The 24,715-nt window shown below is 45.0% G+C and overlaps 3 protein-coding genes across 3 annotated transcripts; 2 read left to right on the top strand and 1 right to left on the bottom strand.

Annotated features, from left to right (window-relative positions):
• The first annotated feature begins 215 nt into the window (after positions 1 to 215).
• LOC122612378 lies at positions 216 to 11,033 on the top strand. Its single transcript, XM_043785953.1, has 5 exons — positions 216 to 1,036; positions 8,064 to 8,273; positions 8,851 to 9,195; positions 9,249 to 9,641; positions 9,707 to 11,033. The coding sequence occupies exons 1-5, from the start codon at positions 383 to 385 to the stop codon at positions 10,679 to 10,681; spliced, it is 2,577 nt and encodes an 858-aa protein (XP_043641888.1). The 5' UTR covers positions 216 to 382; the 3' UTR covers positions 10,682 to 11,033.
• On the bottom strand, positions 11,031 to 13,625 carry LOC122612388 (fibrinogen-like protein 1). The gene is made up of 2 exons (XM_043785963.1): positions 12,497 to 13,625; positions 11,031 to 11,819 (listed from the first exon to the last, which is right to left on the bottom strand). The coding sequence occupies exons 1-2, from the start codon at positions 13,612 to 13,614 to the stop codon at positions 11,654 to 11,656; spliced, it is 1,284 nt and encodes a 427-aa protein (XP_043641898.1). The 5' UTR covers positions 13,615 to 13,625; the 3' UTR covers positions 11,031 to 11,653.
• Positions 13,626 to 14,169: 544 nt separating this feature from the next.
• Positions 14,170 to 24,402, top strand: LOC122611781 (latrophilin Cirl). The gene is given in 12 exon segments (XM_043785092.1): positions 14,170 to 14,719; positions 14,856 to 14,920; positions 15,732 to 16,362; positions 16,495 to 17,966; positions 18,027 to 18,254; positions 18,325 to 18,523; positions 18,581 to 18,821; positions 20,317 to 20,482; positions 20,538 to 20,767; positions 20,844 to 20,941; positions 21,007 to 22,776; positions 22,856 to 24,402. Coding segments are annotated over 10 exon segments (4,890 nt in total). The 5' UTR covers positions 14,170 to 14,719; positions 14,856 to 14,920; positions 15,732 to 16,327; the 3' UTR covers positions 23,307 to 24,402.
• Positions 24,403 to 24,715: the final 313 nt, after the last annotated feature.

Raw genomic sequence — 24,715 nt, 5'->3', positions numbered from 1 at the left:
CATTTTACTTGTTATAATCACAGATCTTCACTTGGCCTTTTTAATTTAACACGTTATGTTAACTTAACAAGTATCCAAATATTTCACTTCATTTGAATATATGGCACTATCGGTAACTTTTCTGCTGCGAGGACCATGGTACTTGCCCACTGCCGAGCGTTGGCCACACTGCCAATAGCGCCCGCCGACGGTTTATTTGAAGGCGCCCGCCTCGGTCACACTGCACTTCGGATTTGCCGGTTGTTTGGATCGCAGGTTGAATCGGAAAGCCGCCAGTGTCGGTTCGGTAAAGAGTCAGTCTTCGCGTCGCGAGTGCGCCAAGAAATTCAAGAGGATTCAAAGACTTGCGTGAGAGGTGGTTCCCGCCCAGTGAAGACCAGCCATGATGCCGCTGCAGGAGTCGCCGTCCCCCAGTTGGCAGCTAGAGGACTACGCGTTCTTCCGCAAATGCGGGGAAATCACCGCCTCGCCGGACGTGCAGAGTTTCGGCTTCAATTGCGCCTTCTGCCCGGCCATCTGCCTGCAGTTCTCCGTGTTCATGGACCACATCCGGGTGCAGCACACGCAGGACGTGAGCAGGCGCTACGAGACCGAGGAGGAGAGGAATCCGCAAACCGATCTGGTCATCATGGAACTCGACTGCCCCGAGATATATCCGGCGGAGGGGCCTAGGAAATGCAGCTGGGAGGCCGACATGGACATCCAGCTAATGAGCCTCGTACCGCCGTCTCCCGCAGTGCATACACCAACATCTCCAACGCCACCACCCCCACCTCCTGAAACAGCCGAAACACCAGAAATAGATTTGGTCTATGTGGTTGAAAATCCATTACCACCCTCGCCCCCGCCTTCCGCTGACATTTCGGGCGACGAGCTGGCGGGGAACAGTCCGCAGTCCTTCGACCTGGATCCCTTTGCCGTGCTGCACGAGGTGGTAACGATGACTCCGCTCACTCCCATTGCTCCACCACCTGGCCCGACCCCGACTCCAACTTCGACTCCGGCCCCACTGCCGAGGTACGAGACACGACGCGTGGTAAGTTAATCACCGCCGCCCATTCACATTCCCTGCCACAGTGAACGCCCGCTAACGGAAAACGAATACACCCATGCTCGAATTGTGTGTTAAATTTTCAAGGCTTGTAAAGGAAATTTGTACGTTTCTCTTTGCCGGTTGCTTGCAAGGAATTGCTATTTTAATTAGGCAATTCTTTATAATACTTTATTGAAGGCTTTATCCGGTTGAATTTTTTTAAATTAATTTATTTTTGAAGAAAGAAAATTATATGTACATACATATGCGTTGGTATTAAAAAAAAGTTTCAAAATCGTTGATTATCTTAATACATTTATTAATGGAATTTAAAAGTTTCTTGTACACCATAGAAGGTTTATGCATTTTATATGTAATTACCAATGTATATTCCCATCGGGTATTGCTGATTAGTTGCCCATAGCGGTATTTCACTGTCCGTGGCTTTTGCTTACCCTTTTTTATGCGATTTTGTAATGCAAAACGGCTTTCCGTTGCTGTCAAAAGCTCTGGGGCGGCGTTTGCAGGGGGTGGTGGCCGCCGCTAGTTCCGGAAAAGGTTCCCCTGGTCACTTGACCTTCAAAATAACGGCGCAATGGCACACAACGCGAAATATTGAGAAAAGTGTGCCGCGCATTTTGCGCGCTCATGCTTCTCTTTGGTTCTCCTCTTCCCCTTTTTAAGTCCCGTTTGCCCTCCATGGACTTTTTTAAATGAACAAACATATACATACATATGTACATATGTGTACATGTATATGTATTCCTTATTTATTTTGGACGGCCTGGTTTGTCAATTCGCCAGTTCGTCCGCTTGCCAGTCAGTCAGTTTCCCTGGCATTTTCATTGTTTTTTTCCGAAGCGACGCAATTTTTCAGCTTTTTCTTCAGGTTTTCACTTTTGTTTTGTTCCATTTTTTGTGGACATGGAAATGTCTGGGTCGGAAAAAAAACAACCATATCTTTTGTTGTACGTTCAAAGCGATTTATGTGCTAAAAAAAAAGTACAGATATAGCAATGGGGCCGAAAAACACTCGATATTTGGGACACAAACATTCGGTGTTTTGGAAAACAGCTCGTCATATTTTCTTTGTTTGGGGGAGGCCTTTGCTCCGCGGCCGATTTTTAAAAATAAATGCCTATTAAATGGTAATTAAAATGCTTATTTATGTCAACGCGACATATGCAAAACTGGTGGATGGTTTTCCATGTCGGTGTGCATGTATCTTTCCTAGGATCTCTGAAAACTCTGATCTTGTGCCTAACTTGACATTCCTCTTTTCCAAAATGTACCACCCAGTTTTGAAAAATTACTTCGAATGCCAATGGCTTCCTGTTTTGTGACAGGCACTTTAGACCGTACCTACGTACTAAGATGATCGGTAACATCAATGAGGTGGTTATCAGCCCTAGAACGTCAGATGGAAAGATGGAAATCTTCTGGTTCGCCAATATTTTGACGTGACGCGGTTGCATTAGCTTTCTTATGGCCGAAAATAGTACGGATTCGTTGACGCAATATAAACGCCATTAAATGATACACACATAAGCTAATTTAACGATAATTAAAGGAAAATATTTCGAATAAATATGTGCGTATGAGTTATTTGGATGCATTTGTTGTGAGATAAAGGGCGAGCAAATAATGGTTCTTAGAATGTTGGCTATTACTATCGGCCATCTGATATCCGGAGCGTTGAGCTTTGCCTCGGAAATAGAAATTGAGGCAAGTGATAAGGCCGATTTTTATTTGCCCGCCGACGGGGTACACGATACTAGCAATAGAAATTATTGGTGATTCCGATGGTTTTTCGTTTGGCCATTATCAGCATTGGGCAAGCTTGTCGGCCGACATGGTTTTTATCTAGACCCCAAAGAGGTAAACAAATAGGGAATACTATCTATGTTTCGATTTGGTAAGCATTCGTTGCCACAGTGGGTCGCAGTGCGCGAAAATGTGTTATTTTTTAAGTTACTAATCGAAACTCTACCAATTGCTTTGGTTTCCTGTTCAAGCCACTTGATTATGATTTATATCCACACTCAAATCGATGACGCGCTGCTCTCGCCACTTTAGGCTATTGAAGAAACGTCCGATCAATCGATCGATCGATCGTGGAAGTCGTCGCCCGAGCCAGACAACCCAATCAGTCCGCCAACTCACCCGCCCAACTCAGCGCACGTATCGCTTATGGGGGTAATAAAATAATTTTAGATTTTAGTAGATATTTGCCGGCTATTGAATGTGGTTAAGAGATAAGAAAGCGCGGCGGAACCTAACTAAGGAGGTTTTAATGTTCATTTAAACACTTGTAAATTGGAATTTTTAGAGCACCTGCCATAAAAAACCCACTCCCCATAAATCATTGTCCAAGTAGAAGTAGAAAAATACTTGTCGAACGATGATTTGGCTGGAATGGCTACCGAATAATGCCAGGTTACTTGCCGTTTAAGAACAGAAAGCAATTCACATGGGGCTTGGAAGGCACTTTCCCAGAAAACCTATCACATTTCTGAAGCTACCACACCGATTAGTTATTTGTTTTGGATTGCACCCCTATCAGACATCTGGGACCCATCTAAATCATCAGTAATCCATTAAATCAGAGCGGTGAGTGCACTGGGTAACCCTGCAATTTATCATCGCTCGTAATCTAATCTTAAGTCGTATCAATCCGTGGTGTTTATCTTCCCAGGCGATAATTTGATTCAGCATTTCAAAATCTTCGGGAAGGTTCGATTTATACGGACGTTAATCACGCTCGAACAAAAATCGAGGACATGTTGGCAGCCAGTGCTTCGGTTTTTATCGGCCACATCCATGCATATTAAGTAATTATCAAGTTTAACTAAACATTTCTGGAGAGGGGCTCCCGGAAGCCTTCCACCCGCAAGTCGGTTCGATCGATCAGCTGAGGAGGTTTTACAGCCAGCCTAATTTAATTAATGCAGCCTTGTGACTGACTCGGACCGAAAAAGTTATTTGTTTAAAGTTTTACTGGGGCTGGCGCATTCTTAGTCTTTTGTCAGAAATTGATTGCACCTAATGCCCCCGTATTACGAGTATCTTCGAATCTGGCTTCGCTGTGTTTGCTTCCCGGTCGGTTCCTGGGTGTTCTCTATAGGGTTTCCCATCGGTTTATTTTGCCTCATTGTCAGTGGGCTTCCATAAGGGCGTGGGCGAGTTTTATGCTCGGCCATAAAGCAAGCGAAACCCAGTCACGGGTTGCGTGAAATGAAAAAAGCGAAATATTCTTCATAATTTATTAGCTCACGTTGCGAGCTTTATTGCATTTGAGTCCCGTGTTCTCTCGGATTTACCATGTCGCCGTTTGCTACCTTTGTTCGTTGTCATACGGCTGGCGGGTTATGATTTTATATAGCATACCAAAGTGGGTCTTTGGCGCGACCCCGAGCCTGCATGGAAAACAAGACGCTTTCCGAAAGCCCCCGTTCGATCCATTAAAACCCTCCCTTGGGCCGCAAATCAAACAGGGCGGCGGAAAAACAGAGCCTCAAACCTGCAATCAACCGTGGGCGATTGTGTGTATGTGTGTGTGTGTGAGTGTGTTCGACAAGTGACACCATTTGAGGCCCAAGCCTTACAATGGTATTAAATGGTGTATTAACGGGCTTTCCCATGAATCTTTTATTTGCACACCCACCAGGGTTCAGCCGATATGTGTGCCACATTCCTCGTCTAATTAGGCCATGCAAAGGGCGGCCCAGATGCGATAATCACCGTTTCGGAATGAAAATGTTTTCAAATAGGAGTCTTCATTAATTAATTCGCAGCATCTCGGCACCACTGAATCGCATCGCATCGCATCGCAACGCATCATCATCAAAGGCATTTTTGATTGGTGCTGCCCGCATATCTCCCATTTTCCTGGTGACAAATGCAATAAACAATAGCTTTTAATTGAGCAGCCCGATGACGCAGCTGCTCGCAGCCAGAATTGGTCTAGACTGGCATTGCTTGACCAACGGATTCTCGACTTTGATATGGGCCGCAAATAATGCAAGTGCGGCTTGTCGAGGAATACAAGTGGGGCGTATTATGAAACCCATCAAGAGATGAACTAATCAGCATGGCAGTTTAATGTCCATATGTTTTTTATGGACAGCCTTTTCGAACTTCGCATACAGCCTACTGTTTAACTACTTTGATAGAAACAGTACGATTAATCGAGAGTTTATTAAAGAGTTTCTATATACATATATGTATTTACCGACTCCATAGAAGATGTTAGGGCGTTCCACAGATAGAGTTTCGTGTCTTTCCTCCGCACAAATTGAAAAGAACTCATAGAAATCCACTCTGCGGTTATTCATCGATCCATGGCCCAACGCATGATCCCCTCGCTCATTGGTTTCCCCTTCTGTCTGACAGTTCTATCGAGTTTCGTCCCCTTCGACAGGGCAACATATAAATAAACATGAAGGAGGAATCACTAAACTAACTCAATAAGACCGCTCTGCGATCGGGTTTCAGTATTCATCGGGAGAAGTACAGCCGGGAACACTGCATCTACGGCGCTGTTGTTGTTTATTGAATTTCTGTGCAATTTTGTTAACTGGATCAATTATTTCAATTGCGTGTTCGGTAAACACAACTTGTGACGCAGTCCATGGAGAATTCCGTCCGGAGTGCGACGAAGTAGATGGGCAAGGCTGCCGACCAGCCACACCCCTCCATTCGTGGGTGTCTTGGGCTGCCTCGGCTGTCCAGGAAGGGCGGGCTATGCCAATTCACATGGTCAGCGGTTCGAAGTTGGCCGAGCCTTTGTTTGTCCCACTCTGCTCGTCAATCTGTTGGGCCTTTTGTTGCTCCGATATTGGAAAAGTAATGGGAAAAAGCCATGGTTTGACGGGGACAACAAGCTAATACTCTGAGGAATTTCGTAACTTGGTTAAAGTTTTTAATCAAATTATGGCCAACTCGACTACTCAAACCAAAAAAACGTGCATACCCTCCGACTACCCTAGATTAGAATAACAGGAGAATAGATGGAAATAATATGATATGAAACAGCTGTGCAGCCGTTGGCGCTATTCGATATGGACTAGAAAGAACGCATGTGGCTGTGCAGTGCAATGCAGCTCCGATATGGAATTACTACCGTTGCCAGGCAGTCACCAACGTCTAGGATTGGCAGGGTCAGCAGGGAGCGGTGCTGGCCTTAATGGGTTTGCGCAGCTCACCTTTCCGCAGGGCGTCGAGTGGCTCGGGGTCCTTGCCTCGAGTGGGTGTGACCCCAGTTGGAGCTCCAGTCGCTCGAAATGGAAATGTTTTCGCTCGCTTTGCCAGCGAGGCAAAGGCGCAACTTCCATAACACCATTTGAAATTGCATTTTTAATTGGGGCCAAGGCTTTGCCAGCTTTTCCTGTGCTTTCCCTTTTGTAATTTTCAGTTATTCAATTAGCTCTGTTAAGTGCTGGAAGCCTGTGTGGATTCCCAAAAGGTCAGGGCCCTCCTGTTTGACTGCTGAGTGATTGGTGGTAGCTGTCCGCTGTAATGCCATCCCCCTTTTCAGTCGCCCTTTGGCCCATTAACCTATTTTTCCATTGATTAATAGGGAATATTGATACACAGGTGTAGCCCTGTCTAAAGCGAACAAGTTCCGATATTCTCTTAGGCAGGTGTTATCGACGGCAGTAATTCAGATCAAATTAAACGAGAAACCTCTAACTCAATTGTGTCACTGGCATATTTGTCCGAATACCGAGGATCCATTAGTGAAACCCAATTAATAACAAATTTGCTACAAAATCCAATAACTCGTAATGCTTTCAGGCCGCATTTCACTTTATCTAGACCCATTAGCGTTATCGACTTTTGTCGGTGGTTGGGCGGCTAGTACCAGCTGAAATATAAAATACGTACATATGTATATTGACTGGCTTACTTAGCCGACAATTGTGGTGGTCACTGACGAGTCGCCTTAGTTTCAAGACAATCAGGCGACAGCTTCGACTACCAATTATGGCCAAACAAAACACTTGAAAAATTAAACGGAGTGATGGCAATGCTTGAAATACCCTTTCCACATCTGATTTCTGCTTGCCAAGTTGTATTTATTGCTTATATACATCAAATGGAACGATTTTTTACGTCCTACCCATATCAGTGGCTAATTACTCAAAGACACATTTCGAATTTGTTTTAATCTGATAATTACCCTGTGGGGTATTTTACGCTTGGTCTCTCCCGGCGGATTTATTTTAAATGTACTTATTTTACATTTTGGAACCGGTTAGAACTGCGAATCGTATACGGGTGCCGTATGCAATGTTTGTCAGAAGAAAACATTTGCATGAGAAAACGAACTTCGTTTCGGTTTTAATTTGGGTCTTGCGAATTCCTAATTAGGGCACTCTCATTCCGGGACCTTATCAACAGCATTTTTGAGGTATATGGGCGTAGGTCGGGTTCCATTCCGGGAAACTAAGCAGAAGCCAAACAAATATTTAAGGCACTACAGCGAGACTTCATTAAATATATTTCATTTTGGACATGGATCATACTATACTATACTATCAATTCTCCGAACATTGTGCACATGGCATTCGTTTTCTTACACAACCGCTGCCCTTTAGTTATTCAAATCATGAATGATACTGTAATCTGTTGCAAATGCGACATATGAGAGGAAGTTAGGGAAGTTTTCTTGGGAAAACCACCGAATACAAAATGGATACACACAAGCTAAAGTCCGAGAACGTTTTGTTTGTATGGGAATATGGAAGTCGGCACATATGCAAGTGAGATAAGAACAATGACGACTACACAAAGGCCAATAGCCGCTGATATTCGAGAATCTGGAATCTATATAGTATCGAGAACGCGGGAGGCGGAGTGCATACTTTCCCTTTTTGTTTACCAGCGCTGTTTGTGTACGATTCCCAGCGCCACGATAAACCCGGGACAAGATCGAGTGGCTGGGCACCGCTTATCTCGCAGACAAGCCACCAATGGCAACGATAAAAATTTATTTATTTATGCGAAATATTTATACTTCTCTATGCAGGCACTGCAGCGCAAGCTTCGTCAGTCGCAAAACGAGATACTTAAAGATGGGGAGGTGGTCGTGGTCGCGGTGGAGGAGCACAAGGGGACGGATCCCAGTGGGCAGCCGGAGAAGAGCGCTATGGAACTAACACCACCTGCCACGCCCCCCACCCCTTTGCCACCCACTTCGCCAACGAGCAGCACCGCGAGCTGTGTGGATTTCCAATCAGTAAGTATATCACAATCGATCTTCACTCGTTAGCGAAATACCAGGGCGTCTAACTCGATAAATTGTGGGTGTAGCTTAAAAGCTTAAATATAAAAGTTTAACTAACCAATTTGTTCCTTATTATTATTTATCAAAAGTTCTTCTTATTTTCGTTCTTCAAACCCCAAATGGCCCGAAAGCAAATAAAATTCAGTTAGATAAAGGTTTTTTACGAGTTTTTTAACAAATGATTTGTGCGCTATGAAACATTTCTAAAGTTATTACTTCAGCATATTGCGACTTTTGGTTATGGGATATTAATCTTGAATGACCAAAAATATTACCAAATATGATTTATGTTCTATAAATCTATTATGCAGCAAATAAATAAATATTATAATGGGTTGTAACATTCTTAAATAGCACCACAACGATGATTTATGTTACTTCCAACATTTCAGTTTATATTTCTTACCTACTATGATAATGCGAACCCTCAAGACAAAGTAATTGGTGCAGTTCGATTGTATTCTACCACCTTAATCTCCTAATATTCCTATAACCTCCCATATTTATAAAAATTTATATTTCTTTTTAGAAAAGTCGCAGGGAGCTGGAGCGTAATCACGAGTTCGTTGGTTGCCTGCTGAGGGTGTACGAGCGCACGGAAAAGCTGTGGAACCCCGGGCACCCGGACTACAAGTACAATGCCAAGCGCAGTGCTTACGGGGAGCTGGCCGGTCCGCTGGAGGCCATTTGCCACAGGCAGCTCTCCGGATCCGAGATCTTCGCTGTGTTGAAGGAGTTGAGGGGCAGATTCCGCCGCGAGCTGAAAAAAATGAATGCACTCGGTGGAAAGTACAAGTCGCGGCTGTGGTACTTTGAGAGGATGCTCTTTCTGCGGAGTGTCATTGAAAACAGGCGAGCCGAAAAGGAATCCAAGGTGAGTGAACAAGCCGTATTCCGGCAGATTAAATAATATTTAATCTTTTCCAGATCTCCAATGAGAGCACAGAGAGCGAAAGGTCGTGCGAAACGGACGCAGATTCCTGCGGCAAGTCATCATTGTATCATGAGGTTCTGAGTTTCATTCTGGATGCCTTCAAGAGGCAGGAATGTCTTTGGAATCCACAACACTACGACTACTCTAGCTGCTGTAAGGCGGAACTGTTTCGCGACATCTCAGTCCAGTTGCAGGAGGAACTCAACTACGAGCTGAGCGGCGAGGAATGCTGCAACGAGATCCAAAAACTTAGGACACGTTACCGCAAGGAGCTGCGGATGGTTATCAAGCACAAGGGTTTGTACCTCCCCAAGTTATGGTGCTACGATGAAATGGAATTCCTGCAACCAATTTTGCAGGAGCAGATCTTCAACAAGATCAGCAAGGTAATGGCTCGAAAATGTACGTTAGGTCTGTATTTTCTATTCTAAAGTTTTTAATAATATTTCAGAAAGTCGGAGTGGTGGGAACCAATCAGAAGACCAAGTTTATCGATGCCAGCTCAATTCGTTTTGACAATTCTGAGAATCAACTGCAGTTCGTAGAGATCTACCACAACTACTCAGCTCTGTGGGATGTGGACCATCCCGACTTCCGATCGAATGCGTATCGTAGTCAGGCTTTGGGTCAAATGTTGGATGAGATAAACACCACCTTTCACACTTCATACTCTGCGGAGCAGTTGGAAAAGACCTTATTCAATCTGCGTAAAGACTTCTCGGCGCAGAAACGTAAGATACTTACGGAGCCTGAAGACTCCAGCAGCATTCCCCTGCTGCATGCCAAACTGGCAGAGTTCCTAGACCAAAATCTTGGACCTTTTCGTTGCGATGTATGCTCAGACCTCGTCAAGACCTGCGATCAGTATAAGGTGCACCGATCGGCACACGATGGCACCCAGCCCTTCATCTGCACTCTGTGCGGAAAGGGTTTCCAGATGCCTTGCAACCTGACAGTCCATATCAGACGACATCGGAGGGATTTCCCATATTCCTGCGAACACTGCGACAAGCGCTTTGCCACATCGACGGAGGTGGCTATCCACTTGCGCACCCACACCGGTGAGCGACCATACATATGCGACCTCTGCGGAAAGTCATTTAAGACGTGGTCCTTCTTCGACATCCATCGGCGCCGTCACCTCAACCAGTCGACATTCCACTGCCCCATATGCGCAAAAGGTTTCTACGAGAAGAACCGCTTCACTGATCACATGAACTCCCACTGGGCGATCCGTAAGCACTTGTGCACGGTGTGCGGAAAGACCTTCACCACGTACGGCAACCTTAAAAAGCACACGGAGCTGCACTTGGCTGTGAAGAAATACAAGTGCAGCACGTGCGGCAAGCGATTTGCACAATTTGCCAGTCTTCGATGGCACAAAAAGCGAGAGCACAGCTCCGAGGGGCAAGCGGACGACAAGTAGAACCTTCAACCACTCAAAGTTCTGCTCTGCACTTTATAATGTTTACAAAGCAATCGTAGGGCGTTACCAATGTGTCCGTGTACTTAAAGTTATTGCCGTCTAGCATATACCTTTCATATCGTTAATCTGGCACTAAGTAATGTATTTATATGCTATTTAATAATGTCTGATAAATGGCTACAAGTGTTGCCTCTCAAGTTCTGTAAGTCTTATCGTCATAATCAAACGATTAGCAAGCCATTTGTGGAATGCTTGTAACTGGTTTATAATTCGAATCCCAAAGTCATCGAAAGTGAAACCAAAAATATACATGTGTATAAAATAAAAATAAAAGCAATGTATTTATTTGTAATGATTTTGTCTGTCTTATTGGGTAGGGAGTATGTTTAAGAATACCGAAGGAGCTTAAACTGGTTTTCACCAGTCGGAATAAGTATTTTCCATAATAAACTGGAACGTATGAGCATACGCGTATAACTCTTTGCCAAAGTCGTAAATCTGCCATCGAATCGGTATTAATTTAGATACCGGCCTCTGGCTTATTTACCCAACGTTTATTGACTCCAATTGAGCGGCTCCAGTCGCCTCGATGAAAGTGCAAGTGACAAATGAGTTGGAGGAGTCTCCCAGTGACCAGGGTTATTTCATTTTTATCGGCCCAATGCACACACTCAATTAGATTTCATTAAATTGTTGCAACAGAGCAAATTACGAGAACGGCGGGAAATGAAAATGAAAATTAATTGCACCCAATGACTTGTGTTCGAAACAAACAAAAAGTCTAGAGCGATATGCAGTGAACTGTAACGTGGTAATTACCCGAAGACCGGGGCCGCAAACAAATCGAAACCTAATCAACTGTCGAAGAGGCGTCCGAGGGGCAAACGAAGATTAATAGGTTCAGCATCAAAGTGAGATTTATACTCGTATAGCTCGGATTTAGTGCCCGAGTACTTGTCAAATAATTTCCAATTATCCTGGTGGTCGCCGCGTCCTGAGCAGGTCTTTCAGCTCCATCTGGCTCTTGGGGCGGATGAGCATTTGGACGGACTTCAGGGAGCGAAAGCTGTACCACGGCTCCCAGTAGATGCTCTGCGGGTTGTCCACCTCTCCCTTGAAGTATCTACCATTTAAATTGCTGTAAAATGAAAAATAAGCGTTTACATGCATATTTTACAAACTTTGATTTTCCTGTAAGAGCTACATATATGATATTGTAGTCCGATCTGGACTACCTGAAATAGAAAAGGCGCTTTTGAGGAAGTTTCAGTTTAAAACTGACTGAATAGTTTCCTTAGAACGGAAATACGGACATGGCTATATCGACTTGGCTGTTGATAATGATCAAAATATATATACTTTATATGGTCCCAAGTGTCTCGTTTAGGGCGTTACTAGCTTCTGATTGAAATCAGTATATCCTCGGCAAGGGTATAAAAAGGGTAATTTGTTGGTAATAAGGGTAATGGTAAGGGTAATAATTAGGGTTTAAGTCTAAAGTACCATTGTATAACATTGCTGTTTCCAAAGTTAAAGATAGCAATATCACATTTCAGAATTATCATTTCGATAGCTGACGGAAATACCTATTTTAAAATAACCCACTGGGCACATATTTATCACAGACAGAGCTTACTTTAGATATGATTAGTTTTCAAATACTGACAGGTTGATCTTGATTACTAATACAGATAATTAATTGTCAGTAGGGTATACATGTATTGAGCATTACCCGCAAAAAATAGCTAGAGGTACTACGAAAATGTATCCTTTGAATGGGAAATGTGGTGAGTATTTAAGACTAATATTCCTTACCTTCTCGAACAGAAGTCGTACCACCAGGCTCCCTGATGGTGCTCCGCGCAGTTCATGTGCGTGAAGGCATCGTGGTCCCGGTCGAAGGTGGAGAACTTCATCTTGTCGTGGGTGCGCAACGCATCGCTGGCGTTTCCCTGATAGTGGCCCAGTAGCTTCAGTTCGTAGCCTTCTTCCGCACTCCCGATGAGGAAGTCGTCGTAGTGGGCATAACTCGTTTCGCCGCCGAATCTCCTGATACTGATGTAGAGCTCGTGGGGCTGGGAGCTAGTCAGGCGGTGCAGCTTCTCCAAGCCAATGAAGAACTCTCCATTTAGCTTGCCAAATCCCTTGCTGTAGGAATCCCAGTCTCGGTAGAAGTTCACCGATCCGTCCAGACGCCGCTGGATGCAAGTCCAGCCGGGTCCGGCGGCAGTTTGACCCTCGCAAGGCACCAAGAAAGGCAGGAATCCTGGCAGGTGGATCAGATGGATTCCGGGCGATCGTCCAAAGGGCACACAGCTGGTAGTTGCCGCCTCCCAATCCGCCAACAGGTCGTCCTTCTTCTCCCGGAATTTGCGCTCGAAATAAACAACCTTTCCCTTTAGGTGGTCGATCAGTAAGGCACTGGAGCTATTCAGTTTTCGCAGCTCCGTCAAAACGTGTTGTTTTCTCTTGAGGCGTGTCTCGTATATCTTCACCTTTTGCTCCAGTTCCTTGATTTGGTCGTCCTTTTCTTTAATGGCATTCGAGAAGGAAGCGTTCTGGGCACTGCACACCTGGGTGAGGTTCTCGAATCTCCTCAGCAGCTCATCGTCTGTTTGGTCCTTGGTTTGCAGCTTGTTTATCTCGTTTTCCTTGTCCTTAATAGTGGCGGCACTTTCGGCTATCCTTCCCATGTAAACGTCCAGGAGATCGTCCAAATCGCCCTTACTAATTCGAATAGTTTTGTGCTGATCGATGTGTACTTCCGCCAGTTTTTCTGGAACTGGAGCCACAGTCACATTTGCCATTTGGGTTCCATTGGTGGGTGGAATCTCCTTCACAGGAGCTTTGGTAGTGGGCTTTATTTTTAAAGCGACTTGAAGGAACCAGGCTGACGGCAGCATAATCATCAGTATAATTAAATGATATTCCATTCCGGCTGGAATTGCCGAGCCGTTCTTAGTGAAATCAAATTTAAACTGAAATGGCAAGCGAAATGCATTTCCAAAGTTGAGCGCAAATGAGGAAACAATAGCTAATGCCAAGCTGACTGCAGATAAGAGTTTCTGAACTTGGAGCATGATCGTGAACTTGATGTAGCATACGTTTCGAACTGATTCCTCATTTATTACTTCTCTGCGATAAAGAGACATTCGTTTTATTTGAAAGTTTGCATTGAAAGATATATACTTTTGCTCCATACGCGATTATGATTTTGAAGTGGTTTATAACTGTATCAAAACTCGTTATTACAAAGAGAATAATAATACGGAGGGTAATTTAATTGCGTACTTTAATGCACTTTCAAAGTTTTATGGTAGTATTAATCAATATTAATTTCTCGACCACATATGCTTAACAGTGCTTAGTTTCCTATTTGAACTCCGCGCTCTTCCCAGCAGCAAGTTGGCAGTCCTGTAGTTCCAGTTTTTGGGCTGGCAACGTCGTTACGGTTCAACCAGACATTCAAGTATACAGAATTTTTCTAAAAGAAAGTTGATTGTGAATCGAACTCTCAAACGAATAGGAACGCTCTGCAGTGAATAGAGTTTAGGCCGAGAAATAAAGTGAAATAATTGGCCAAAAGTGAAGTAAAAACTAGTGCTAACCAACAGCAAATGATCGGCGAATAAGGCTATCAACTTAAAGCAACTTAAAGCCAGTCTTTTCGGGGCTTTTGCATCCTTAATAACTACGCCAGCAAATCGCTGTGAAAATTGCTAACTAAGCACAGAGATCAACAGGAAAACTGTTCCAAGTTCAAAAATGTGTTATTTACGTGGATGTCAAGACACGTACACCGTTTCCAACGTGCATAAAGTGCCCGGAGTTGCAACAAAGAAAGACATCCAAAGTGGGGCTCCACGGGGCAGAAAAAACTCGAAGCGCAGCTGCAGCAACTTTTCTCTACATACATACATATGTATACCCCCGCATACATATATGTTCGTGAATAGTGTGCATCGGGTGTACAAAGAAAACGGGTCTTTGTTCTGTCCACGAATCGATGGCCATGCAACAACTACAACCACATGAAGGGTGTGTATTCTTAGCTCCCTTCCCCTCTCCCCGCTGGCAATCTTCTTATCTTTTGTTTGTCGTTTGCCTGCTTGTTCGTGTTTGCCCAAGGAGTCAATATGTAAACAATTACGTTACGGATGCTCTTCCCTTTCAGATAAGTTGTACGTTACCGTTGAGTCCAACTTCATGAGAATGACTTCAAATGGAAATACATAAAAGGTATGTACATACGTATGTAGGTGCGCTTGGCCTGGAAATGGGTCATCATCTTTAGCTTAAATAAGACCTTGTTAATCTTCGAAAATATATAAATGCAGTGCACTAAGTCAGTAAACATCTTGGTTATTTTATTATATATCCTTATATATTTATTTTTAATCTCCTAAAGATAAAGATAAGTAAAATTTTACGGTACCCAACCCTTTGAAATGATTGTAACCAGGTCATCAGATTGACACAAATATGATGATATATTGCACAAGTATATGTAAAGAAAAAGCCCGTTAGCAAATAAAAGAAAAACTTGTTAAACTAACTAACCAAATATACTGCTCCAAAAGTGTTTGGCACGGGTCTTTATCGAGCACCGTCACCAAACCTTCATCTTTGAACTTTTACGGTTGTCCAGGACGTTCTTTGCCTTCCAAATTAAAATTTCCACTTTAAAACCACTTTCTGAATGTTTGCTCAGCGACAGCATATTCACCGTATACTTCCACTAAAATACGATAACTTTCCGCGGCTCTTTTCTTTATGTTAAAGTAATGGAGTAGCACTCCTCTAAACTTTAATATGTCTGATACTGCATTAAAATTGCTATGCACATATACATATACTGGTAAAGATGCGCCATGACAGTAGCTTCCAGGAGAGTATTTACTTTTGTATGTGTGACTAGCGCCAACTTTCGTAAAACGCTACGAATTAATTCCAAACTTAGAATCAAGATCAGGATAGAACACAAAATAAAATTTATTAAATAGAGATATTGACCTAATTCCAAGCATTAAAAATGTTATCTTTCCTTTAGTTTGAATACTTCAAACCGAGCCAAACACTCCCGATTGAGCATGCCGATAAGTGCCAATGATGGACGATCGAAGATTTGTGATCTGGGCCGGCAGGATTTGGTATTTATGACTACTATTGTACTTGCTACCAAGCTAACGACCCACCTACTCCACAATCAACCTCAACATTTCTAAGTATATCCCAGGCAGTGTAAAAGCGTATCATGCTACCAACCATTTTGTCTATGCCATATGAACATAAATATGTATATCGTTAGATCGTAAGTGTCATTGCAGGCCCACCAACAATCCAAACCAAACCAAACCAAACTACAACAATCATCGCCGCTAACCAAATATTTCTTTTTATATGCCATATATACATATTCCTTTATATATACTTCCAAATAAACCCAAACCCTGCCCAGCACCCCATGACTTATGAAGCGTTCGCCTTTCAGTGTCCAAGTACCAAACCGCCTACGCCTGCGAAGGTAAGAAACTGACCATTGAGTGCGAGCCTGGTGATGTGATCAACCTTATAAGGGCCAACTATGGCCGATTCTCGATTACCATCTGCAATGACCACGGGAATGTGGAGTGGAGTGTCAACTGCATGTTTCCCAAGTCTCTCAGCGTGCTGAACTCAAGGTAATACTTCATTTAAAATTAAAAAATAACTTAATTCATAACTTCTACTTTGGAAAAATGTATCGACAAAATACAGTATATGAATGAACTAATTGTACTTACTGATGAACCCGGATTTTTCCCATTTTGCAGATGTGCCCACAAGCAGAGCTGCGGTGTTCTGGCAGCTACGAGCATGTTCGGGGATCCCTGTCCCGGGACCCACAAATATTTGGAGGCGCACTACCAGTGCATAAGTGCTGCCTAAACGTCGACGACGACCAACAGGCCCAGTCCGCCGCCATGGGTGCTGAGCAATGGCCCGCCGATCTTTGGCAACGGCAGTGGACTGATCCATCCGCCAGGGATTGGAGCGGGTGGGCCGCCTCCACCGCGACTTCCCACACTGCCCGGAGTGGTGGGAATCAGTGGAAATCCCGGCCTGTTCAACGTACCACCGCAGCACACCGCCGTCACGCACTCCACGCCCTCGAGCAGCACGACAGCCCTGGGCGGTGGGCGTTTGAAAGGTGTGGCCACCTCTACGACGACAACTAAGCATCCGGCTGGTCGCCATGATGGTCTACCACCGCCACCGCAACTGCACCACCACCACAACCACCACAGTGATGACACTGCCACACCCACCAAGCCGAGCAGCAAGTTGCCGTCTGGCGGAAATGCGACTTCACCATCCAACACGAGGATACTCACGGGGGTGGGAGGATCCGGAACTGATGATGGAACCCTACTGACCACGAAGAGCTCACCCAACCGCCCGCCGGGCACAGCGGCCAGTGGATCCGTAGTCCCCGGGAATGGCAGCGTGGTGCGCACCATCAACAACATTAATTTGAACGCAGCCGGGATATCCGGAGGCGATGACGAGTCCAAGTTGTTTTGCGGCCCCACTCATGCCCGGAATTTGTACTGGAACATGACTCGAGTGGGTGATGTAAATGTTCAGCCCTGTCCTGGCGGAGCAGCCGGCATCGCCAAGTGGCGTTGCGTGCTTATGAAGCGGATGCCGGACTCCGGCTATGATGAGTACGATGATGACCCCAGCTCCACAACTCCAGCGCCCAACGGCGGCGACTGTCTGCACAACAGCAGCAGCTGCGAGCCGCCGGTGAGCATGGCCCACAAGGTAAACCAGCGTCTGCGCAACTTTGAACCCACCTGGCATCCCGCGACACCTGATCTGACGCAATGCCGCAGCCTTTGGCTCAACAATCTGGAAATGCGGGTCAACCAGCGGGACTCCTCCCTGATCTCCATTGCCAACGACATGTCCGAAGTGACCAGTAGCAAAACGCTCTACGGCGGAGACATGTTGGTCACCACAAAGATTATCCAAACAGTGTCTGAGAAGATGCTGCACGACAAGGAGACCTTCCCGGATCAGCGACAGCGCGAGGCTATGATCATGGAGTTGTTGCATTGTGTGGTCAAAACTGGCTCCAACCTACTGGACGAGTCGCAGCTGTCCTCGTGGTTGGACCTCAATCCGGAGGACCAAATGCGTGTAGCCACCTCCTTGCTAACTGGCCTGGAATACAATGCCTTTCTGCTGGCAGATACGATTATCAGGGAGCGCAGCGTGGTGCAAAAGGTTAAGAATATATGTGAGTTCTAAATGGTTTCTGTTTGCATTTCAAAATACTTATAATAACTTTATATCATAGTGCTGTCTGTTCGAGTGTTGGAAACTAAGACCATTCAGTCCAGCGTGGTCTTCCCAGATTCGGATCAGTGGCCCTTGAGTTCGGATCGCATTGAGCTGCCCCGAGCTGCTCTTATAGACAATAGTGAAGGCGGCCTGGTGCGAATTGTATTCGCCGCCTTTGATCGCCTGGAGTCCATTCTCAAGCCCAGCTATGATCATTTCGATCTCAAGAGCTCCCGCAGTTACGGTATGTAATATAGAATATAATATAATATTAGAATATAATAATCTTAATGTTGTCTTAGTTCGTAATACAGCCATTCTGAGCAACGACAGCGATGTCAACGCAGGGGAAATCCAGCAGCGCCTACGCATCCTGAACAGCAAGGTGATCTCGGCCAGCTTGGGCAAGGGGCGTCACATACAACTCTCCCAGCCCATTACCCTGACCCTGAAGCATTTGAAGACCGAAAATGTGACGAATCCCACCTGCGTATTCTGGAACTATATTGACCAGTAAGACTTAAGCTCATATGCTGAAGGATTAATACGAATTAATATTTTTTTCTTTAGTGCATGGTCTGCCAACGGATGTAGCCTGGAGTCCACAAACCGCACGCACAGCGTCTGCAGTTGCAACCACCTGACCAACTTTGCCATACTAATGGACGTTGTAGATGAGCATCAGCACTCGTTGTTCACCATGTTCGATGGAAATATGCGCATATTCATCTATATAAGCATCGGCATCTGCGTAGTGTTCATAGTCATTGCCCTGCTTACGCTGAAGCTGTTCAATGGGGTCTTTGTGAAGGTAAGAAACGGCTCCAATCCTTTGCCGCATCAGCGGTCGGGTAGCAGACGCCAGCAAAACAATATTCGGGACCAAACCCACGAGTCCTTGACCCTGACCACGCCAACCAGTCAGTCCAATGTACCGCCGCCCAGTCATGGGAACACAAACTTTATCCAACACAATTCCATCCGCAACTCACACCGCAACAATCTGAACTACAATGTCCAACAGCAGCAGCAACAGCAACAACAAGTTGTTGCGGCAGCTGCTGCTGCTGTCGTGCTTTCCAATCAGCCGCAACGAAACATGCAACATGCCATGAACAACTTGAATATAAATCTGCACCAGCACGGTCAGCAGACCGCGGCTGCTGCAGCTGCTGCTGTTTCAATTGCCGCTGCACTGCAGCAACACGCAGTACAGGCCAGCAACGCCAGCAACAACCTCAATATCAGCCACAACTATCTGCAGCAGCAGCATGTCCAGCAGCAGCATCTTGGCCAGCAGCAGCAGCCACATCCGCACCGCAATCACAACCTTAACGTGGACGGCAATGGATTGGACAACACGAACAACATCATTATGCAGGCCAACATGGACGACTTACAATATAAGTGGTGGTGGTGGTGAAACAACAGATAAACACAAATTTAGGCTAGGCTAGGCTTTCTAGACATTTGTATTTATGACCGAGAGACACATGTGATATAAGCTTAAGTAACTTAAATTGTTAATGAAACTCTCTCTGGCAGGACTCAAAGATAAGACTCAAAAGCTGTGCTGGGAAGCGATGACTAATTTGAAGGTGGCTGAAGACCATATCATTAAACATCATCGCATCCCAGTTGCCGCTTGCACTCGAAGACTCCCATTTATATTTATGTATCGTAGTAATTTGTCATAGCTTAAGATTAGCGCACCTTTCCCAAACCCATAATGGAATATCTTTATATGATAGACTCATTTTCCCTTTTCGTTACAAATCATAATTCTGGCATGTTTTACTTAATTATTTAATCATTTTTAAAATATAACCCCTTAATGTGCATTGTTTGTTTAACAAATTTAACATAGACATCGAACAACTAAATACCTTAAAACTTTTGACTTTCGTTTGTATTTCATTAATAAAATATACAAATGTTTCTAATTTTGTCCTGTAAATATTGCATTTTGTATTTGTTCATTTAGTTTGTATGTATATTATCTTCGTGTTGTGCTTGTTTCGTGTTCTGTTCATTGTTTTATTCGTATTACTCTTAGTCTTTGGATTTTCACCACCACCCACCAAAATTATTGTATAACAAGTTCTTAATTAAGTTTGACTATCAAATCTGATACCTATTTTCCAAAACGTTTAAGATTATCCATTTTCTTAAAATATCTCGAAAGCTTTCTTACGATCGAATCTTTAGGGTTCTTTGGCTGGTGCTGCTTAAGGAAAAATTTTTACTGACTTCTTAAACTTATTTTAACTTTCCACTCTGTCTTCTATTTCAACTGTCCACTCCAGTCCGCCCGCACCTCGATCTATACCAGCATTTACCTTTGCCTCCTGGCCATCGAGCTGCTCTTTCTACTGGGCATTGAACAGACCGAAACAAGCATTTTCTGCGGCTTCATTACTATTTTCCTACACTGTGCCATCCTATCAGGCACCGCCTGGTTTTGTTATGAAGGTAAGAAGGCTGAATTCCGTCTACACTTTGCAGCTCTAACCCCTTGTCTCTGCAGCCTTTCATTCGTACTCAACGCTCACCTCGGATGAGCTCCTTCTGGAGGTGGACCAGACGCCCAAAGTGAACTGCTACTACCTCTTGTCCTATGGACTGTCGTTAAGCGTAGTGGCCATCTCGCTGGTAATCGATCCCAGCACCTATACCCAAAACGATTATTGTGTGCTGATGGAGGCGAATGCACTGTTTTATGCCACCTTTGTAATTCCGGTGCTTGTCTTCTTTGTGGTAAGTGATTAATTAATAAAATTTGAGGGTTTTAAATCAAGAGCATTTACCATTTGAAATGTACTCAAATTTTCAGGCTGCGATTGGCTACACGTTCCTCTCCTGGATTATAATGTGCCGCAAAAGTCGCACGGGTCTTAAGACTAAGGAACATACTCGCCTCGCTAGCGTGCGGTAAGATATTGAAAATCCACATACACTATTAAGGTCATCTAAAACCCATCTCACTATAACCCTAGGTTCGACATACGTTGCTCCTTTGTGTTCCTTTTGCTGCTCAGCGCTGTTTGGTGCTCATCCTACTTCTATTTGCGAGGAGCCAAAATGGACGATGACACGGCTGATGTATATGGATATTGCTTCATTTGCTTCAACACATTGCTGGGGCTCTATATCTTCGTGTTTCATTGCATTCAAAACGAAAAGATCCGGCGGGAGTATCGGAAGTATGTGAGACAGCATGCTTGGTTGCCCAAGTGCTTGCGCTGCTCGAAAACATCTATTTCCTCGGGCATTGTCACCGGTAATGGACCCACAGCCGGAACCCTTTGCAGTGTTTCCACGTCCAAGAAGCCCAAACTGCCATTGGGAGTAAGCGAAGAGGCGCATGACGATCCCCAGCAGCAACAGCACACGCCAGTGCCCATCACTGAGGATGCCATTATGGGAGCAAGCTCTGATTGTGAACTAAACGAGGCCCAACAAAGGAGAACCCTGAAGAGTGGGCTGATGACGGGCACACTACAGGCTCCACCGCAGACCCTTGGCGGCCATGTTGTGCTCGAAAGAGGCAGCACTCTTCGCTCCACTGGTCATGCTTCACCCACCAGTTCTGCAGGGTCCACACACCTGATTTTTGCCCACAAGCAACAACAACAGCAGCAGCAACAGGGACCTTTGGGTGAGTCTTACTACCATCAGCCGGACTACTACAGCTGGAAGCAGCCACCAACTGGAACAGGAGGATTGAAAACACCGCGGGAGTACTACAATAATACAGGTGCTTCTGCATCCTCGCCGCAACAGGCACACGAGGTATTCTACTGGACTCAAAAGCCTAACAGCGGCCAACATGGCAAAAAGAAGAGAGGCGCTGGAGGAGTTCCTGCCTCGCCAAGTGGATCTTTGCACAGTCGCACGGCCGCCGCCTCCCAGGTGCTATTCTATCCATCGTACAAGAAGACCAAGGCTGGCCAGCCAACCGGCTATCCGCAATACACGGAGGCGTTGGACCCACCACTAGCCACTGGCAATGCGGCTGCCTACTACCAGCAGCAGCAACAGTTGCGTCGCCAGCAGCTACATCAGCAGCAGCAGCAACTCTCCTCGGACGAGGAGCAGGTCGAGCAACATGCTCACTTGTTGCACTTGCAACGACGAGCTGGTAGCCAGCAGCAGCTCCCTGCTCCACCGCCACACATGGCGCAGTACCAGCACGAGTTTATGCAGCGCCAGTATAGAAATAAGCATTCCAACTGTGATCTGGGCATGGGCGATGCCTACTACAACCAAGGCAGCGTTGGCGGGGCGGATGGTGGGCCGGTCTACGAGGAGATCCTCAGCAACCGCAACTCGGATGTGCAGCATTACGAGGTGGGTGACTTTGATGTGGACGAGGTGTACAACAATAGCGTTGGCACTGGCGTCTTCAACAACATGAGAGCGGCAGTGGCCGCCGGCGGAAGTCGTTACGGCGGCGGAAGCCTGAGTGGCGGCAGTGTTTCGTCCAGGAGCCAACAGCAGCAGCTCAAGAAGCAGCAGCAACAACAGTCGCTGGCTCAGCAAAGATCTGCTCGACGCTGTACAGCGGATGACGATGACGACGAGGAAGAGGAGGAGGATGAGGAGGCAACGGCCGCGGAGCAATTGCACGACAGCGTCTGTGATGAGGATGAGGAGGAGGACGAGAGCGACTTGGAGGATGATGCTCATGGATTGCCACCCCAGAGTGATGAGCGGATGCGTCGTCTAATGGCGATGCAAGACGAGGATTTTAAGCGGCGGTTTCAGTAAGTATTTCTATTGTTTATTATTATATTTATTATTACGTTATTAATGTTATATTGCGTTCATTTTTCCCCTTTTCAGACGTCAACTGCGCAAACATGGAGCGCCCCTTGACTACGGGGCTTTGCCGCCAGGATCAGGTCCGCAACCCGAGCACAACGGTGCGGTTTTTGGGGTTAGCGGCGGCGTTGGTGAGGGCTCCATGCGTGGCGCATTCCGGCAGCAGCAGCAAGCACTGAATGCCAAGTCGCCAGGCGGCCGTTTGGCGGTAAATGATCTATTCGGTCACGGCAACTCGGGACCACCGCTGCCGCCGGCGAATCAGACGCCCGCGCAGAAGCGTCAGCAGCTACAGAAACTGTCACCACAGTCCACCACATCATCGTCGTCGCATACATCACATAGCAACCCAAATCCGCATCCTCTCCAGCTTAACCATCCGCATCCCCCGCACCATCAGCAGCGCCATCTGTCGGCCATGCTCGATGAGAACAACACGGTCCGATGTTATCTGGAACCACTGGCTAAGTGATCAGTTAACGCAACTCCCCCGAAACAGTCTTAGGCAAAAATTGTAGCTTAGGATCTCTAGCTATACCTAGTATTAGTCGTTAGTCGAAATATGGAGCATTGTGTGAAACAACATGCTGTCATGCTATACGTGCAGTGATTCGAAAATCCCAAAACTTTATAAATGTATATGAAATAACTCAAACCTAGACCATAGGGCACATCCATCCCCCTGCGGTGCCGTGCAAGCTTAACCAAAACTCGAGCTTTGTGGGGTTGGAATTGGGCCCTTCGACTTGCATGCATTTTATACCAACTTGGAAATCGATATTAAATATAAATGTATGTACCATATATGTATGATGTATTGTAATACATGTCACCACATGCCATTTTTAAATACTTAAAAACTAATTTAAACAACCAGAAAATCAAGTATATATATATGGATGTATATGTATAAGATCTAGGAACTGTATGTACATGATATATAAAATGCAGGCGAATTATGTTTTATGTATTTTGTAAGGAATCAATTGTTTTTGATTTACGCTGATTTTGCTCGTAAGATATATATACACACAGGCTTAAGATTTGTTTTGTGTTTCATAAACCAAAAAACTATCCTACGTTTCGAAAGATTGTCATTTTTTGCTATCTAGCTGCCGTTTTCCACCTATAGAACCAAAATTCCTTCCAACTGCGAGTCAAGTGGAAAATAAGATGTTAGGGGAAATATTTTGCAATTTTGTTGCTGCATTTCAGCTATGTTGTAAACAAACCAGAGCGAAGCATTTGAAGTGTACATTTTCATCAATATAGATGCTTTAAGCACACATAGGGGCATTTACTTTATATTTTTGAGAGAGACAGAGCTCGTGAAATGCTTTATTATTTTACGAAACCGATACAGATAGAGCAGCATACGGAAATACCTATATAGCAAAGAAAGATTTCAACCAAACCTCACTTGTTAACTAGGAACTAACTGAAAACTCTTGAAACACTAGCCAGCTGATATCCACACACTAAACTGAACTATTCCTATTCCCTGAATGGCATTCTCCCTAGAACTTCACGCATGTGTACAAAAACCAAATAAAATATAGTGCAAACCAGATGATTACCATATATGTCGTACATACCAAGCCAAGGAAGCTCTGCGGGCAGACGGCCAGCTCGATCCCATTTGATCCGATCAGCAAGTTAAACTTGAAGGAACTCATTAGCACACAATCGATAAAGTTAGTAATTAAGCACCCGCAGCCACACATTAAGTGTATAAATTGGATCGGAACTCACGTATGTGGACAAGGAATACGGAATAGCAGATATTGAATGTATAGTGTTGCGCCTCCTAGAACTTTACTTATAATAAAGCAGATTTATCAGATACGAGAATATATGTATGTGCGTGTATATTGATGATGC

This window comes from Drosophila teissieri, chromosome 2L (assembly GCF_016746235.2).
Source record: "Drosophila teissieri strain GT53w chromosome 2L, Prin_Dtei_1.1, whole genome shotgun sequence".
NCBI lineage: Eukaryota > Metazoa > Arthropoda > Insecta > Diptera > Drosophilidae > Drosophila > Drosophila teissieri.
Note: the sequence above shows the minus strand (reverse complement) of the source record. Positions and strands in the feature narration are given on the sequence as shown.

Coding starts and splice junctions, on each gene's coding strand:
- LOC122612388 (XM_043785963.1), bottom strand. CDS start 13,614: ATGGAATATCATTTAATTATACTGATGATTATGCTGCCGTCAGCCTGG. Junction 11,820..12,496: donor TACGACTTCTGTTCGAGAAG/GTAAGGAATATT, acceptor TTCATTTTACAG/CAATTTAAATGGTAGATACT.
- LOC122612378 (XM_043785953.1), top strand. CDS start 383: ATGATGCCGCTGCAGGAGTCGCCGTCCCCCAGTTGGCAGCTAGAGGAC. Junction 1,037..8,063: donor GGTACGAGACACGACGCGTG/GTAAGTTAATCA, acceptor TTCTCTATGCAG/GCACTGCAGCGCAAGCTTCG. Junction 9,196..9,248: donor GAGCCGAAAAGGAATCCAAG/GTGAGTGAACAA, acceptor AATCTTTTCCAG/ATCTCCAATGAGAGCACAGA.